This window comes from Cherax quadricarinatus, chromosome 59 (assembly GCF_038502225.1).
Source record: "Cherax quadricarinatus isolate ZL_2023a chromosome 59, ASM3850222v1, whole genome shotgun sequence".
In the NCBI taxonomy this organism is placed as follows: Eukaryota; Metazoa; Arthropoda; class Malacostraca; order Decapoda; family Parastacidae; genus Cherax; species Cherax quadricarinatus.
Window position 1 is genome coordinate 9,550,271 of NC_091350.1, and position 18,319 is coordinate 9,568,589.

At 44.5% G+C, this 18,319-nt stretch overlaps 1 protein-coding gene across 3 annotated transcripts in view; it reads left to right on the forward strand.

Moving 5' to 3' along the window:
- Window positions 1-18,319, forward strand: part of Lk6 (Lk6 kinase) — a 39,144-nt gene that overhangs the window by 16,237 nt on the left and 4,588 nt on the right. The window contains exon 1 of one of the 3 annotated variants that reach the window (XM_053791181.2): window positions 14,099-14,423. The exons of the other annotated variants lie outside the window; for them this stretch is intronic. Within the exon in view, the coding sequence (XP_053647156.1) occupies window positions 14,414-14,423 (10 nt within the window). The 5' untranslated portion in view covers window positions 14,099-14,413. Of the gene's footprint in view, window positions 1-14,098; window positions 14,424-18,319 lie in introns of those variants that run through there. 3 annotated transcript variants of the gene reach the window in all.

Sequence of the window (18,319 nt, forward strand, 5' to 3'; positions counted from 1 at the left end):
CAGCAAAGTGCTGATGTATCCACTTTCCTGGAAAGAATAAGCATTGCGTATATACTGGATGCTGGCAGATGGCAGAGGCTGAAAGTCCACAGTGGACAAAAGTTTACGTGGTGTTCCGTATACCTTGATAATCGCCTCGAGCGACAGGTGGGCACAGTCTCGCTGCCTTGTACTTGATGAATTATAAAACTTCGGATGAATGGTAGCTGGTGAAATCTGTCAGAATCATGGGGATCCGATCTTCCTCGAAAAAAGTGGTTTCAAAAATCTGATAAATCGGCAGTCCTGCTGCTATATTCTGAGGGAACAAAACTGTTTTCTATGTGCAGAAGGTGGTGGGGGGAAGGAAATAGGGTCAGCGATAGCTGGGTTCAGATCTCAATTTCCAGATGGGAGGGATAGTGGGGATAGTCAGAACATGACTACGTAAAGGCAAGAGAAATGTTTACCTTGACAAATTCACAAGTGCGTATATACGCACTCTTGGGCACTCGCTCGGGCGAGTACGCATTCGAATTTTGGCACTTTAATATCTCTTAAATTACTCTGCCAGTTTGATGTGAACTTCTAGGCACCATGTAACGCTTTGGGGAATGGAAGACAAATCAACCTTGTTTGAATTGGTCAGTCCATCAGCCTGAAGATGTGCTAAACTTGTTCTTAAATCCGAGCACATCCTCCAGGCTGATATTGTACTTCAAAAGCTGGACTGATAACATATTTCCTTCTACTGCTTCTGCTGTCTGGTATTAACCACCCCTGTACCAGACTGATGAAGTCGACTGTGCAGACGCAGAGTTTAGGAATAAAGGTCTGTGGCACGCTTATCTACCTGCCGGTACTGACTTGCGTACGGAAGTATGAGGGCACTTGGTGTGCAGCCAATTGGAACAAATATTCGAAGTTTTTAAAATAAGTTGCCTGTAGGGACCTCGGGGAACTTGGTGATCTGAAGATTTTGACTACCCTCCTCCCACCCCCGATGAGTTATTTTAATTTTGCACGAGATATGGTCTTCGTGCTAGCTTGCCTTGGTATTGTCGTTGCCAAGATGGCAGTGTGATGTAGCAGTGTGATGTATCAGATCAGTGTTCCCAAATGTCAACTTTCCTCCACGTCTAGGCTAAGGCAACCTTTCGTCCAATGCCTTAGCGCATTGGACGAAAGTATGGGTAATCGTCACTCACCAAGTAGCCTCGTTCCAACAGAGCTGCGTTTACTATTACCATATATGAGGCAGCAGGTGTGAGTGGGACCTTATCTGGTTGACACTGAGGCCGACGTTACTCCTGCCAGTGTTGATAAAATATTTAACCTTCAAAGCACTGGAGGTGACAGGCAGTGAAGCATGGGATGGCATCGTATATACAGTATGTAGCATTAAACCCGTGTATTGTAGGCTCTTATCCTCCGTCCGATGAACTCAACACTGCGCTTTCTCAGTCCGTAAACTATGTATTGAGGTTGATGATACCAGTGGCTTGTAATTCTGACCAGTGATCCAGCATTTGAACACCGGGTAAGTTTACAAAATACTCACATAAGTGAAATGATACTTGTAGTGGTAGAATATTTTGAGGAAAATTTTCAGTTTACTTAAGAGGTTCACATAACTACAATTATTATACATAGTGTAAATTACCAAGGATAACGAATGAATGGCTGCTCTAGTACTGAAGGAATTACTGGCGAAGTTACCTCCACACACATCTAACAAAGTATTAACAAGAGGCTAGTTACTGAACCCAAACGAAGTCAGTGTCCCAGAACTGGGCGGATCTATGGCAGTGGATCTCTTACACAAGAGGTCTGACTCCTGTAAGTCGCACTGTTAGTGTTTCCTAGAGTAGCCTAGTGGTGCTACCTGTTACAATTAACATTGGGTAAACATGTTCACTTGCCCCCCACCTACCTATCTGGAGTAATTCCAGCAGGTACTAGTTTCTTACACACGACCTGTGTTTTCTTACACAGGATGTGACATTCCAGCAGGGTGAGTGACACTGTAGGAGGGAGGGCGGAGTGAGTACCAGGAGACCCACAATACCCACCACCATGCCCTCCACCCACCATGAGCTCCACACCTTCACCAGCCCTCCTCCACCATCAGCCCCCCCCCTCTTCCAGCCCTCCACCCACCACCATCAGTCTTCCAGCCCTCCACCCACCACCATCAGTCTTCCAGCCCTCCACCCACCACCACTGGAGTTTACCTGGAGTTTACCTGGAGAGAGTTTCGGGGGTCAACGCCCCCGCGGCCCGGTCTGTGACCAGGCCTCCTGGTGGATCAGCGCCTGATCAACCAGGCTGTTGCTGCTGGCTGCACGCAAACCAACGTACGAGCCACAGCCCGGCTGATCAGGAACTGACTTTAGTTGCTTGTCCAGTGCCAGCTTGAAGACTGCCAGGGGTCTGTTGGTAATCCCCCTTATGTGTGCTGGGAGGCAGTTGAACAGTCTCGGGCCCCTGACACTTATTGTATGGTCTCTTAACGTGCTAGTGACACCCCTGCTTTTCATTGGGGGGATGGTGCATCGTCTGCCAAGTCTTTTGCTTTCGTAGTGAGTGATTTTCGTGTGCAAGTTTGGTACTAGTCCCTCTAGGATTTTCCAGGTGTATATAATCATGTATCTCTCCCTCCTGCGTTCCAGGGAATACAGGTTTAGAAACCTCAAGCGCTCCCAGTAATTGAGGTGTTTTATCTCCGTTATGCGCGCCGTGAAAGTTCTCTGTACATTTTCTAGGTCGGCAATTTCACCTGCCTTGAAAGGTGCTGTTAGAGTGCAGCAATATTCCAGCCTAGATAGAACAAGTGACCTGAAGAGTGTCATCATGGGCTTGGCCTCCCTAGTTTTGAAGGTTCTCATTATCCATCCTGTCATTTTTCTAGCAGATGCGATTGATACAATGTTATGGTCCTTGAAGGTGAGATCCTCCGACATAATCACTCCTAGGTCTTTGACGTTGGTGTTTCGCTCTATTTTGTGGCCAGAATTTGTTTTGTACTCTGATGAAGATTTAATTTCCTCATGTTTACCATATCTGAGTAATTGAAATTTCTCATCGTTGAACTTCATATTGTTTTCTGCAGCCCACTGAAAGATTTGGTTGATGTCCGCCTGGAGCCTTTCAGTGTCTGCAATGGAAGACACTGTCATGCAGATTCGGGTGTCATCTGCAAAGGAAGACACGGTGCTGTGGCTGACATCCTTGTCTATGTCGGATATGAGGATGAGGAACAAGATGGGAGCTAGTACTGTGCCTTGTGGGACAGAGCTTTTCACCGTAGCTGCCTCGGACTTTACTCTGTTGACGACTACTCTCTGTGTTCTGTTAGTGAGGAAATTATAGATCCATCGACCGACTTTTCCTGTTATTCCTTTAGCGCGCATTTTGTGCGCTATTACGCCATGGTCACACTTGTCGAAGGCTTTTGCAAAGTCTGTATATATTACATCTGCATTCTTTTTGTCTTCTAGTGCATTTAGGACCTTGTCGTAGTGATCCAGTAGTTGAGACAGACAGGAGCGACCTGTTCTAAACCCATGTTGCCCTGGGTTGTGTAACTGATGGGTTTCTAGATGGGTGGTGATCTTGCTTCTTAGGACCCTTTCAAAGATTTTTATGATATGGGATGTTAGTGCTATTGGTCTGTAGTTCTTTGCTGTTGCTTTACTGCCCCCTTTGTGGAGTGGGGCTATGTCTGTTGTTTTTAGTAACTGAGGGACGACCCCCGTGTCCATGCTCCCTCTCCATAGGATGGAAAAGGCTCGTGATAGGGGCTTCTTGCAGTTCTTGATGAACACAGAGTTCCATGAGTCTGGCCCTGGGGCAGAGTGCATGGGCATGTCATTTATCGCCTGTTCGAAGTCATTTGGCGTCAGGATAACATCGGATAGGCTTGTGTTAGTCAAATTTTGTGGCTCTCTCATAAAAAATTCATTTTGGTCTTCGACTCTCAGTCTGGTTAGCGGCTTGCTAAAAACTGAGTCATATTGGGACTTGAGTAGCTCACTCATTTCCTTGCTGTCATCTGTGTAGGACCCATCTTGTTTAAGTAGGGGCCCAATACTGGACGTTGTTCTCGATTTTGATTTGGCATAGGAGAAGAAATACTTTGGGTTTCTTTCGATTTCATTTATGGCTTTTAGTTCTTCCCGCGATTCCTGACTCCTAAAGGATTCTTTTAGCTTAAGTTCGATGCTTGCTATTTCTCTGACCAGTGTCTCCCTGCGCATTTCAGATATATTGACCTCTTTTAGCCGCTCTGTTATTCTTTTCCGTCGCCTGTAAAGGGAGCGCCTGTCTCTTTCTATTTTACATCTACTCCTCCTTTTTCTTAGAGGAATAAGCCTTGTGCATACATCGAGTGCCACCGAGTTAATCTGTTCTAGGCATAAGTTTGGGTCTGTGTTGCTTAGTATATCTTCCCAGCTTATATCGGTTAGGACTTGGTTTACTTGGTCCCACTTTATGTTTTTGTTATTGAAGTTGAATTTGGTGAATGCTCCCTCGTGACTAGTCTCATTTTGTCGGTCTGGGGCTCCATGCATACATGTCTGAACCTCAATTATGTTGTGATCTGAGTATATTGTTTTTGATATGGTGACATTTCTTATCAGATCATCATTGTTAGTGAAGATGAGGTCTAGTGTATTCTCCAGTCTTGTAGGCTCTATTATTTGCTGGTTTAAATTGAATTTTGTGCAGAGATTTAAAAGCTCGTGTGAGTGTGAGTTTTCATCAGAGCTGCCTCCTGGTGTTATTACTGCAACAATATTATTTGCTATATTCCTCCATTTTAGGTGCCTTAAGTTGAAATCCCCCAGGAGCAAGATGTTGGGTGCAGGAGCTGGAAGATTTTCCAGACAGTGGTCAATTTTTAACAGCTGTTCCTGGAATTGCTGGGATGTTGCATCCGGAGGCTTGTAGACTACCACAATGACTAGGTTTTGGTTCTCGACCTTTACTGCTAAAACTTCCACTACGTCATTTGAGGCATTAAGCAGTTCTGTGCAAACAAGTGACTCTGCAATGTACAGGCCAACCCCCCCCTTTTGCCTGTTCACTCTGTCACATCTGTATAGGTTGTAACCTGGGATCCATACTTCGTTGTCCAAGTGATCCTTTATGTGGGTCTCAGTGAAAGCCGCGAACATTGCCTTTGCCTCTGCAAGCAGTCCACGGATGAAAGGTATTTTGTTGTTTGTAGCTGGCTTTAGACCCTGTATATTTGCAAAGAAGAATGTTATCGGACTGGTGGTATTGTTGGTACTGGGGGGGGATTTTTTTTCCGGCATTAGTATCTGTATCTGTTGGTTTGGAGTGGAGGCCATCGACTGTGGTTCCACTCCAGGAATGACTGGATTTGGTGTACGATTTCTGCCATTTCCTGCCAGTTTTTTTTCCTTCCTGGCACTAAAAAACCTCTCCCTCTTGAGTGGCTGTGGCTACCCAGGTTTTCCCATGGCCTGGATGTTTTGTATCTTTTTGTCCCCTTTAGATGGTATGCCTGGCAATTTAAGTTATAGCACAGTCTTTCCTGTACTGAAGAGGTACACATTTCAGGGTGAAAAAGCTTACAGGAAGGGAGTTTGCATTTTCCTGTTTTCATATGGGCATGGCATTTTCTAGGGTGGTCATAGTTGCATGTCCCATCTGTTTTTCCAGATTTCCCATGCCAGCAGATACCAAGTGCATAGTATGTGCACAGGCTTGGTTTCCGCTTGCCTTGGGTTTCTGTGACTGTATTCCCTGTTGGTGCATGTTTCCCTGTCTTACTTCTATCCTCCCTAGCACCAACAATGGAGCTCCCACCAGTTGTTTTTGGTAATTTATCCTCACTATTGCTATTGGAGTCCTCTTGTTTGCTATTTCCTGCGGTATTTCTAGTTTGCAATATTGGTTTTATCTTATCTTTGACTACACTTGTTTCCCTACTATGGCTCCTGTCCCCTATGAGATCATTTATATGTATTCCTTCCTGCGTATAATTCCCGACTACCTGGACAATATCTCCAGCTTCACCATTTCTGTCTCCCAGGACAGTATCTCCAGCTTCACCATTTCTGTCTCCCAGGACAGCACCTCCAGCTTCACCATTACTGTCTCCCAGGACAGTATCTCCAGCTTCACCATTTCTGTCTCCCAGGACAGCACCTCCAGCTTCACCATTTCTGTCTCCCAGGACAGTATCTCCAGCTTCACCATTTCTGTCTCCCAGGACAGCACCTCCAGCTTCACCATTACTGTCTCCCAGGACAGCACCTCCAGCTTCACCATTACTGTCTCCCAGGACAGCACCTCCAGCTTCACCATTACTGTCTCCCAGGACAGCACTATCAGCCCCACATTTACTGACTACCAGGACATCACCTCCAGCCTTACAGTTTATGACTACATGGCCAGTATCAAGGGCAGTACCATTCAGCCCAGACATTTTATGTTCCCATCTGTTGTAGAAAGCTTCCAGGTTTTCTATGAAAGCAGCTTTGATGTTGTCCTCTTTTAATACCCTTGTGATTTTAGTCCACAGATTTTCCTCATTTGAGCATACCCAAAAACACTTCTCTGTTTTAATACTGCTTGTAGCTAGTTCTGGGATATCTGCACAAGGGGCGTGACACCAATTTCCACAAAAATGACAATTTATCCATGTGGAAGCCCGTTTGTTTGACTGACCACAGACTACACAGGGCTTCATAATGATTTGAATGGTTGATTTACTGCAAATTCTACTAGCAACCTCTTGAAAATTCTATTAATAACCTTAAATGAAGCTCTAGCTATTTGTATTTCTGTTTCTAACTCTTTTTGTATATTGGACAGCTTACCGTCACGTTCCTGATTTTTAATGTTTGTGTTTATAGGGCGCCTACAACCCCATCCGTTTACAGTCTGCTTTATTGTCCAACGAAACTGTTTGAAACCAGTCCCGGGTTCGGACCAGTCAAGGGTTCGGACCAGGCAAGGGTTCGGGCCAGACGATCTGCTCTGATCAGTGGGTCACTTATTTAAAACATACTGGTCGGTGATTTGAGCTAACACATGAAGGATCTACTGGAAATTATCTACCCGAGTAATATGTGATTTGACTGATACAAAAGTATAACTTGCGTGTTGAAGAGCCGGTGATATCTGGCAGCTCCTACAATGACGAACGGTCACCTCCTTGTTTATCAATCGCTGTATCTGGCTTTTCTCTTTTTTTTTTTTTTTTTTTTCTTTTTTCCGTCTCCACCACAATAAATGCTATATTATCACTATAGTTGACTGGTGCAAATTTTGGAGGAAGGACGCTTTTTCTGTAGTAATAATTGCTTCTCGTTGTGTATATTGCGACTGCTGGTAACTACAGGTTATATGAAATTCACAGTAACGTCTCGTATTTCAAGAAAAAGAAACTAATGAAAGTCACTCCACTCCACTAAGTACCATTATAATACTGGTTAGTTGCTACTACAACACTGTATTCTGCTAATCACTGGTATCACTAGTTATATAATCATGGGGGAACGCTAAACTCGTAGGATTATACAGCGCATGTGGGGGGGGGGTGAAAGGTATTCAGGCTCAGTTCAGGGAACTGGAGCACAGATCAAATTCTCTAGATCAAGAGCCCCTCACCAGCGTCAAGGAAACTCCCTTGAGGTGGGAAAACCCCTCAAATCAGTACTAATTGATTTCTTGTATAGTTGACATTCGTGTACCTGGTGTAAGCTGAGACACACTTTAAAGTTAATGTAAATAACTAATTGTATTCCTGCTGTATCTCCTTTTATTGTAAATGATTTTCAGTTTAGTTACTTACCAGTTTTAACTTTTAAGGGTTAAAATCATTACTTTATTTTTTTACTAACTTAAACACTAGGCTTTAATAAGTCACTTTGTGTTATTCTAGGTAATTTACACGCATGTTAAAATATGATAATTGTACTTGAATAAATTTACTCTTAATTCCTAGGTGCTGTCTAGTATTCAGAGTTCGTTCATCGTGTCACGTTAGTTTGATAAGATTTATCTCGTCACTTCGTGTTGATGTACAGTGGACTCTTGTAGCAGGTCATCCCACAGTCCTTAAGAGCGGTGTAGCCTCACCCCACCAAGGCGGCAGCAAAGTAATAGCAAAGAACTGTAGATCGATAGCAATGTCATCCCACAAAAAAAAAAAAATCTGGTTGAAGACGCAAGTAGGCTACCCACATGGGTTAACAAGTGCACAACCTAGAGCAGCATGGGTTTAGAATAGGTCGCTCCGGTGCCTCGTAACTCCTGGATCACTATATAGTGCTGGATGTAACCTGAAGACAGAATGCCGATGTACATGCTCTTTGAAAAAGACGCTCGACAGTTGCGCCCGTGTTGTAATAGCGTATACAGTGCGTGTGCAAAAAGAACTAGAAAAGTGGGCAAGTGGATTTTTAACCTTTTACCCAGTAAGACTTTCAACATCCCGGGCTTCCCCCTGGTCAAGGACCGGACCGCGGGGGCGATGACCACCGGAAGCCACTCCAGTTAAGAGGCTGCCACAGTGCAAAGCTGTTTCCCAAGGTACGGTAGTAGCCCTCATTCTTTTCCCCATCCTCAGTCGACATAGGCTAGGACAAATCGAAGCACAGAATCATCCTTCGTAGACGCTACTAGAATCTGGAAAACATTCATTGAGGACGCTATTGATCGCAAAGCTGATATAAACAGTCTTCCAGTGGGTCACTGATGTTCAATGAGGACAAATTTTCAACTTCTCGCTTATGGAAAAAAAATAGGAGCATAAAGCTAGCCGCTCAGAGATAGAAACTAACATGGACTTTGGAAAATGTAGGTGGATCTCGCTTTCAAGGATCAGTGTCGTCATAACAGCGACGAAACGATAAGATGGATAACAAGAACCTCAATGATCCACTTTAAAGTCGTTCGTTCTCTAGGCTGGAATATTGCTCTACACTAACAACCCCCTTCAAGACTTGTGAAATTGCAAGCCTAGAGAATATACAAAACATCACTGAATGTACATACTCAGTCAAACGCCTAAATTACTGGAAGGCAAGAGAGAGAAGCAGAATAATTTACATCTGAAAAAATTGTAGAAAAATTTGTCCCGACTCTGATTATATACACCTGGAAAATCCTAGAGGGACTAGTACCGAACTTGCACACGAAAATCACTCACTACGAAAGCAAAAGACTTGGCAGACGATGCAACATCCCCCAATGAAAAGCAGGGGTGTCACTAGCACGCTAAGAGACCATACAATAAGTGTCAGGGGCCCGAGGCTGTTCAACTGCCTCCCAGCATACATAAGGGGGATTACCAACAGACCCCTGGCAGTCTTCAAGCTGGCACTGGACAAGCACCTAAAGTCGGTTCCTGACCAGCCGGGCTGTGGCTCGTACGTTGGTTTGCGTGCAGCTAGCAGCAACAGCCTGGTTGATCAGGCTCTGATCCACCAGGAGGCCTGGTCACTCAATGATTCCCTACGAAGGAAGAGGCTCTGCATACTGTGCAAAATATTGTGAAAAGCAGAGGTACATTAAGAGAACACAAGTGTAAGCGGGCGCATGAGGGGTTGTCAACATACCCCTGGATGTCTTTTAAGAGGGGAACTCTACAAATTCCTAAACTCTTCCTGATCAGTCGAGTATTGATGCATACAGTGGACTGTGCGAGGCTGTTTTATGTCTGGTTAATTAGGCCAGCAACAGGGAGGTATGGTTTGGGACCAGGGCGCAGTCTGACACTTTCCTTACTACAAACTGTCTATATGTAGCCATTATTACCACCCACCCACCTGGTCAGTCAGGCTATGGTTAGTACCTTGATTGCTAGTGGGCAGCAGTAATAGTCTGGGTAATCAGGCCTTGGTCCACTTGGCTAGGCTTGGGGACAGGGTCACGGGGGCATTGTCCCTCGAAAACATCTTTCATGTATGCTTCAGGTATCCTTAAAGTATCCTTAAAGTACCATTACCGTCACTAACGAGGAAGGCTATCTATAGAGGTCTTGTAATCTTGTAACTCATTCTTCAGTAAAAGATTACACTCAAAGCGGGGTTAAATGTCAAGATTTATAGACAGGAGTCTCTTAGCGCCTGGCTTTTGAACACTGATTCCGTGATCCTCTGTCCCCTGGAAACTTGTAGCGACTTGGTGTCCCTCCTGGAGGTCTCCCCACCCTCGCGGCCCCGTCGCAGACCAGGTCTCCTGGTTGCTCTCTTGATCGATCAAGCTGTTAGTGCTCACAGCTTACAGTACCACAGCCGGGCTGATCGGGAGCTATTTAAGAAACCTGAATTCCCTCATGAAGACAACTAAGGGTTTGTTTATAATCCTCCATATGAGTGAAGTGTTGGATGTATCCCCCACAGTCTGCCAAGCCTCGTGTTCATAATTGGTAATTTGGATTTGTAGGTTTGGTACCGGACCCTCGGGGTCTTGTCAGTGTACAAGGACAGGCTAGTTAATGGCTCGCTGAACACACTTAATGTGTATAAAGTTTTTCACTCATTTGTGTTGTTTTTTCCATATATTTTAATCAGACCCGATACAAATGTTCTTGATCTGGATTTTACATACGAGAAGTACATTCCTCGCTGGATAAAGTGCACAATAAAGCAATATAAACTACAGAGTATGCAAGATGTCCACATTGTAGTGGCTTTGACCAGCCTTGGAGCATTTACCCAAGATGAGCCTTTATAATACAACCTTTTACTTGCCTAAATGTCTCACTCCAGAGTGGACCTTATTCCAGCGTACATTACGCTACATAGAGTACACCATACTCTGGCAGAAGTAATGGTGTACAATACTCGAAAATGTCAAAAAGTAACTGGGTATCTTCACTCTGAAATTCTCAAAGATGTCTGTGTTGCAAGAGTCTTAACCGAACCTTAACCTGGAGACGAACTGGTAGCAGCAACTGACGTAAAGAAGCGAGTCTACCTGGAGGGTGGGGGAGCTCTGCGGTCTACCTGGAGGGTGGGGGAGCTCTGCGGTCTACCTGGAGGGTGGGGGAGCTCTGCGGTCTACCTGGAGGGTGGGGGAGCTCTGCGGTCTACCTGGAGGGTGGGGGAGCTCTGCGGTCTACCTGGAGGGTGGGGGAGCTCTGCGGTCTACCTGGAGGGTGGGGGAGCTCTGCGGTCTACCTGGAGGGTGGGGGAGCTCTGCGGTCTACCTGGAGGGTGGGGGAGCTCTGCGGTCTACCTGGAGGGTGGGGGAGCTCTGCGGTCTACCTGGAGGGTGGGAGAGCCCGGCGGTCTACCTGGAGGGTGGGAGAGGTCTGCGGTCTACCTGGAGGGTGGGGGAGCTCTGCGGTCTACCTGGAGGGTGGGAGAGCTCTGCGGTCTACCTGGAGGGTGGGAGAGCTCTGCGGTGGGAGCCGAGGCTCTTCCCCGGGGAACACAGAGTACCTACCTGGAGGTTATTCCGGGGATCAACGCCCCCGCGGCCCGGTCCATGACCAGGCCTACCGATGGATCAGGGCCTGATCAACTAGGCTGTTACTGCTGGCCGCACGCAGTCCAACGTACGAGCCACAGCCCGGCTGATCCGGCACTGACTTTAGGTATCTGTCCAGCTCTCTTGAAGGCAGCCAGGGGTTTATTGGTAATTCCCCTAATGCTTGATGGGAGGCTGTTGAACAGTTTTGGGCCCCGGACACTTATGGTGTTTTCTCTTAGTGTACCAATGGCGCCCCTACTTTTTATTGGGGGCATTTTGCATCGCCTGCCCAGTCTTTTACTTTCGTAGGGAGTGATTTCTGTGTGCAGATTTGGGACCTAGGCAAGTTGAAATTTCTGATAGGCCTCTGTAAGGGTACTGAAAAGAGATCTTCTGTAGATGTACTAAAGGACGAGTTAGTTTTGTTTAGCAGTTGGTACAAAGCACATGTTTGTACATGTAAAGTGTACATGTGCACGCGTACATACAAATGTGTGCAGAATACACTGTGCTCTTGTAAATATGTACATGTACTTCGTACACACACACACACACACACACACACACACACACACACACACACACACCACACACACACACACACACATATATGGACTGGAAGTTGAAGACAGATATATCACAGGGATGTTAGGAAGTATTTCTTCAGCCAGAGAGTAGTCAGTAAGTGGAATAGTTTGGGAAGCGATGTAGTGGAGGCAGGATCCATACATAGCTTTAAGCAGAGGTACGATGAAGCTCATGGTTCAGGGAGAGTGACCTAGTAGTACTCGCCTCAACTAGGCGAGTACAACTAGGCGAGTACACACACATTATATATATATATATAAATATATATATATATATATATAATTAATAATGTATATGTATGGAATAGTCTGGGAAGTGTAGTGGAGGCAGGATCCATACATAGCTTTAAGAAAAGGTATGATAAAGCTCATGGAGCAGGAAGTGACTTAGTAGCGGCCAGGGAAGAGGCGGGACCAGGTGCTGTGACTCTACCCCTGCAACCAAAACTAGATGAGTACACATACTCACGTGTACACTCACACATACTCACGTATTCACATTCACGTACTCATACACATACGTACTCACACATACACACCACACACACACACACACACACACACACACACACACACACACACACACACACGCGGGGCCGGGAGCTAGGAATCGACCCCTGCAACCTCAACTAGGTGAGTACAACACATACACACGGGCAGGCATCTCCGCGTAGTAAAGGTGAGCTTGTTGTCGTTATTTTCGTTTCCAGGGTCACAGCAGACCAGTGTGGCATCACATGTTTACCCAGTGACCAGGAACAATACAAGTACACAATGACGTCACTGAATCCGCGGTGTATGCCCACGATCATGAATTCTGTGAAATATACGACCAAAAAAAACTAAGTCCTAGCAGGATGGCAGCAGGTGACTGGTTGTTGTTGGTTGTGGTGGTATGGGGGGTGGGGGTTGATGGGGGTGTTTGGGTTGCTGGAGGGAGGGTATATTTGAGGGGAAAGGGGGGAAATATGGGTAAATTCTAGATAGTTTCGTTGGTGTTTAAAATTGGTTCGTTCCGTTGCATCTTTGCGTGGCCTCGCGCGCGCGCGCGTCCCTTACATGACGCCCAGTCAACGCTAAATTACTGGTGGTACGGGTTACCAGCGAGTGGATATGCACGGAGTGTCCCTCTATGCTACAGTCAACACGTTGAATATTGTGTAACATTGTAGATAAAATGTTTTAATTACTTATCTTCCTTGCAGTTATCTACGCACCCACACACTACAAACCTAACCGATGTATACACAAATTACTGAGGCTATACAATTTTTTTTTTACAAAGCGTTATGCGTGGGCGTAGGGAGGTGCATAATGTACACTGTATATAAACTATGTTTATATGGAAGGACGGTAATTGGGTTATAATATTATGATTGGGTAAATTCTGATGGGTTGGCATCCCTGATCACGCCACAACACTGCCAGCGTGGAGACCTCAACCTAGTGGTCGGAAAATTGACTAGTTTTTATATTAGCGTTCTTGTTTATATTTATTAAATCTTTGTCTATAAGTGTAATTTTATGCGAATTAGTCTTTAATGTTTGTTCTTGAAACCTTGAGTTAGTGATGTTTTGAATGTAAACCTTGATGGATATAGTTCCCTTTGATCTTGGGAGGAAAGACCGATGCCTGGGAATAATTGTATATAATTTACTTGACAGCTGTTGATAACTCTTCAGAAAAGCTGCATTAACACTACAAAAGATGTGGTATTAAAAATATGTGCGAATACAGAAAGAAAATCCCTCACTGAGGCGTTAGCGCTATAAGCTTTGCTGATGTAATATCTCGGTATTGACTGATTTTAAAGTTGGCGATATTGTGTACGTGCACCAGCGCTGAAATCTTGCCAGTACCTGATTGTTCACCCGCATAAATTACTCTCCTTCCAGAAAGCATAACAGCAAAACTTAAGCGGGTTGACATATCGGCCAAAAAATTATAGGTACGATGGGTGTTTATAGGCGATTTGGCAATAAATTATAAAGGGTTATAATGATGTAGAAGGTTGGACTGCGTGGTGATGTATGGCAAGGTAATAGGGGTGGGTGGCCGGGTATATAAGCCGCCGCTGCCGGAGAAGCGACGCAGTTCGCCAACAGAGAGAGAAAAGAGATGGGTAGATAGGAGTGTACGCGCGCCAACGGGATCTTTTCCTACCTTTCTAGCTTCCCAAAGCTGGTACTACATCCAAGTGCAAGAGTGAGGCACCGGCCAAGTGTCTGCCACGTGCAAAACAAGGAGGTCCACGGCGGTTTGGAAGGTCTAGTCAAGCATCAAAGTGCTACTCAAGAATCTGTGATTTTTTTTAATTTCCCATATACTTTGGGCCCCTACGTATTGTGATATATTCTTCGCTCATTGATACCTACAAACCGTCAAGATGGTGCAAGGTACGTTGACACGACGCTTGACACTCTCCTACCTCTGTGAAAGTTGTCTTAATCATGTCAGTGGGTTTTGAAAGTCGATTTCTGACGTCTCCTTTATGACTTTGACTTCAAATTTGTATTGTGTGTGTGTGTGTGTGTGTGTGTGTGTGTGAGAGAGAGAATTGTTGTAAATTGCCTGGAACCATGAATTTGCTTGTAGTTATGTGTTCGTTAGTGTGACGTGCCTGAGTGACACTTTCAACGTAGTTGTGAAAATCTAGTGGTGAAAATTTAATCTCTAATTGTGTTAGAAAACTTAGATGTTTGAGACGTGAGAGAGCATCTAGATGCTTTGTCTAGGGATGGTGCTAACACCTTGCAGTGGTGCTAACACCTTGCAGTGGTGCTAACACCTTGCAACAATGCTGCTAAACCCCTTTTAGCTAGGGAAAGAGTTGATCATCATTTCAGCCACAATAAGACTGTTAAAACCTTCATAAAGCCCTGGTGGGTGGCAAATCCGCCAAATAAACCAAAAATCACTTAAAAATGGCGTCTGCCATGGTGGTGGTGCAGGCGGCAGTATTGGAGAGGGTTCCGCCCTTTCTGGAAGCTTCTTCCTCCCCTTTCCCAGAGCTCTTGATGTGAGGAATTGGAGCTGACCTTCCAGTATCTTTCCCCAGGCGTTGAGAGAGACTTCCCCCCCCCATTTACCCTTACGGGTTGAATGCTCGGAGATGGATGCATTAGAGGTGCATAGAAATATTTAACGTCATTAAATGTTAATAACAAAAAAGTTTGAGGGTGTGTTGGGGGGGGTTAGTGATAAAAAAATATATTGAAAGGTATTCTCAGGCTGTGGAAGCCGAGGAATGTTGAAAATGTTTTAGACTTGCTTTTAGAACATTTATTCGGCTGGTTTAATTTATGCATTCGTGAGACTTTAAATTTGTGGATTCTAAGGCTTTAAATGTTTACATTCGGGGAGCCTTCTATTTTGTTTTATACTTGGCTTGCTTTAAAACTAGAAGCTGGGAGTGTGATCATAAAGAGGCCAATGTTTTTCATAATTGCCAATGCAGTACTAGATTTCTAGAGGTACTAGATGACGGCCATGAATAGGGAGGGCGGGTGTGTGTATGCTGACGATGGGCTCTTGATCCAAAGTTTATACCCTCCTATTTTCCTTGTATCAAATTGATTTAGACCTCCCTCTTCCTCCCCGTGTGCTGCATCACCTTAAAAATTCAGCCTCCCATGCATATAATATAGCAAAGTGCATTCTTAACTCTCATACCTCATGTATTGTAGTCTTACAAATAATGTTCGCACTGTTTGCTTGAAAGATATAGCAATCCTTCTTTCGATATTAAGAAGTTAAAGGTGTACTAGTATATGGGATTTTTTAGTGTAAACATTTGAAAAATTGGTGGTTAATATTAGACTAGACTCCCAAGGGATGGCCTTTTATCAGTGGGGGGGGGGGATTCTTGAATCCCTGATCTCCCATGCCATTCGTTGAACCTGACTGCTGTCTTATAAGTTATTAAACTATGGGTTTAGGTTGCTCACGATTACATTAAGGCTGTAGTTTACCTGAACACTAAGAACAAATGGTTTAATAAAATACCTAAAGTACTGTAAAGCTATACACATTAAACTTTATTCCCCGGAATTGGTGCTGAATAATTCAGGAATGTTCAGATGTGTATTTTAACAACCATAAGTATGTATTTACAGAACTTTAAGTGCAGGTTAGAGGAATGTACGTGATCAGTATTTTGTCAATAGTGACAGCCTCGTTTGGGTCCTTAGGCTTTCTGAAGCACATTTTTTTTTTTTTGTTCCTGTTGTAAGGAAGGTAGACAATATTTAAGAAATCTGATGGTAAAAGCTGCATTACTATCTACTTTATGGAGCAAAAAGGCCATTTTACCATAGGCATTATTACATACAGCTTAGTTAATTTTTCATGCTCTAAATGTAGTAGGCTGTAAGGCTGTATTTGAAGTCTTACATCGGATTTCTTGCATATCATGACATAGGTTATACAAATACTGATGGGTGACCCAAGTAAATCTTGTATTGCATTAGTATTTAAACTGTCTAAATAGTCGGCAATTTCACAAACTAAGACTGTAGATACACGACTGTGAAGACGGTCACGATGTAACCTTGAAAAGTTTTTATTCTGACAAGATAAAATGCTAAGTCCAGTTATTTGATGTTAACCACAACTATAAAGATTGCAGGTTGTGTTAACGCAGGGAACGTTCTGTGGCCCTTAAATGAATGGAAAGAAGAATGACTAATAATGTATTACGATCCAGTTATGAGATGGTACTAAATTTTGCGACGTAACTGGGTCCATAAAGTCTATGGGATTTTCACAAAACTTTTCACTGATACTTTGTGGGGTGCCTTGATACCGATGAGGTGTTCTTGATCAAATAAATTCGAGGTACTTTTCCCTTGTATCAGACCTAATTCCCTCCCATTACTTTAGTACTTAATAACCCTTGCAGGTTTAGAGCTCCCCCTGAATATATTATCCCTCCTGGGAAATTCCTTGGTGAGGGGCTCTTGATGAAAGGAATTGTACTCTTTCTCCTTGGATTATACCATACCTCCCATTCCCCAGGTGCTGTGACCCATACGTTTTTTCCCCTACGTTTCTTCGCATGGTTGTATCACTTTAAAAGTTGCTAGCTTGGAAGAGAATATCGTATCAAGGAACAGGAAGCCTCGTCTTTGGAGGTCTTGCAGTCACCTTTTGTATGTTGCAAATCCAGTAACGGACCAGACCTAGTTTATTAAATTATCCATTAACTCGACTGTATTGGCTTTTACGATAATGTATTAAGTGCAGTACCACCAGGCACTGTTCTCAGTAAAGCTAAGCAACATTATAGCAGTTACTTGGCATGTGTTGCCGTGTCGTCAGCCGCTAAGAATAGCGTCGGGCCGTCTGATAAACTCTGCCAGACTTTCCTATGAGAAACATACCGGCCTTTGTTACAATGTTAAAATAAGTTTCATGAAGTTCAGTTGCACTCTAGAAATACCTACCACCCACCATCCATGTACTAGTGACCCACAACAGTGCCTACTCTTACCCTTTCCTCCACGAACTATTCTCGCTCTACCTCCCTGCATCTAGACCCAGCCAAGCTCCTCTCATCCCCTCCCATTTAACTAAGCTCCTCCCACCCCTCTAATCTCCCCCCCCCCTCTCCTGCCTGCTTGCCTCTCCCTCCCTCTTGCATCTTTGCCCCCCTGCCCTCCCTACCTTACCTGCTTCTCCCTCTCCCTCCCAGCCCACTCCCTCCCTCTTTCACTCCCATCCTCTCTTCCTTTCTCCACTTTCCCCCTCCCCCTCCCCCTCCCCCTCCCCCTCCCCCTTCGCCCTCTACCCCTTCTGTCCCCCCCTTCTCCCTCCCCCGTCTCGCCACGCCTCAAGTCTTTGTTCCCTTTGCTCTGTCGTGTCTGTGCTCTTAATGTGTTTGTAGACGAGAGAAGCTTGTATAACAGTCTTGAAAATAGTTCTCTACACTGGTAATTCAATAATTGGCATAAATTTAAACAATCACTTTTTCTTAAAATGCATGGGGAACTTGAGACGTTGCCACTCTCCAGATGCCAGAATTATTCTGTACATCTGTAAAAGAGAACGTTTTGGTGCTCTTATCCAGTGGCCAGTAATTTAAATTTCCTGAAGTGTGATATAAATACTAATGGAGTAAATATTTGTAAAAGAAGCTTCAGCCATTTACTAAAGCATTGTGGGCAATAATTCTAAAACTAAAACCCAAATGGGCTTCCAAAGGTAAATTTGTGTTAGGATGTGCAAGTGACTTACTTGCACAGTGGTACTGAAGGAACGTTGGTGTATGCATTCATTTGCTTTTAACCAAGAT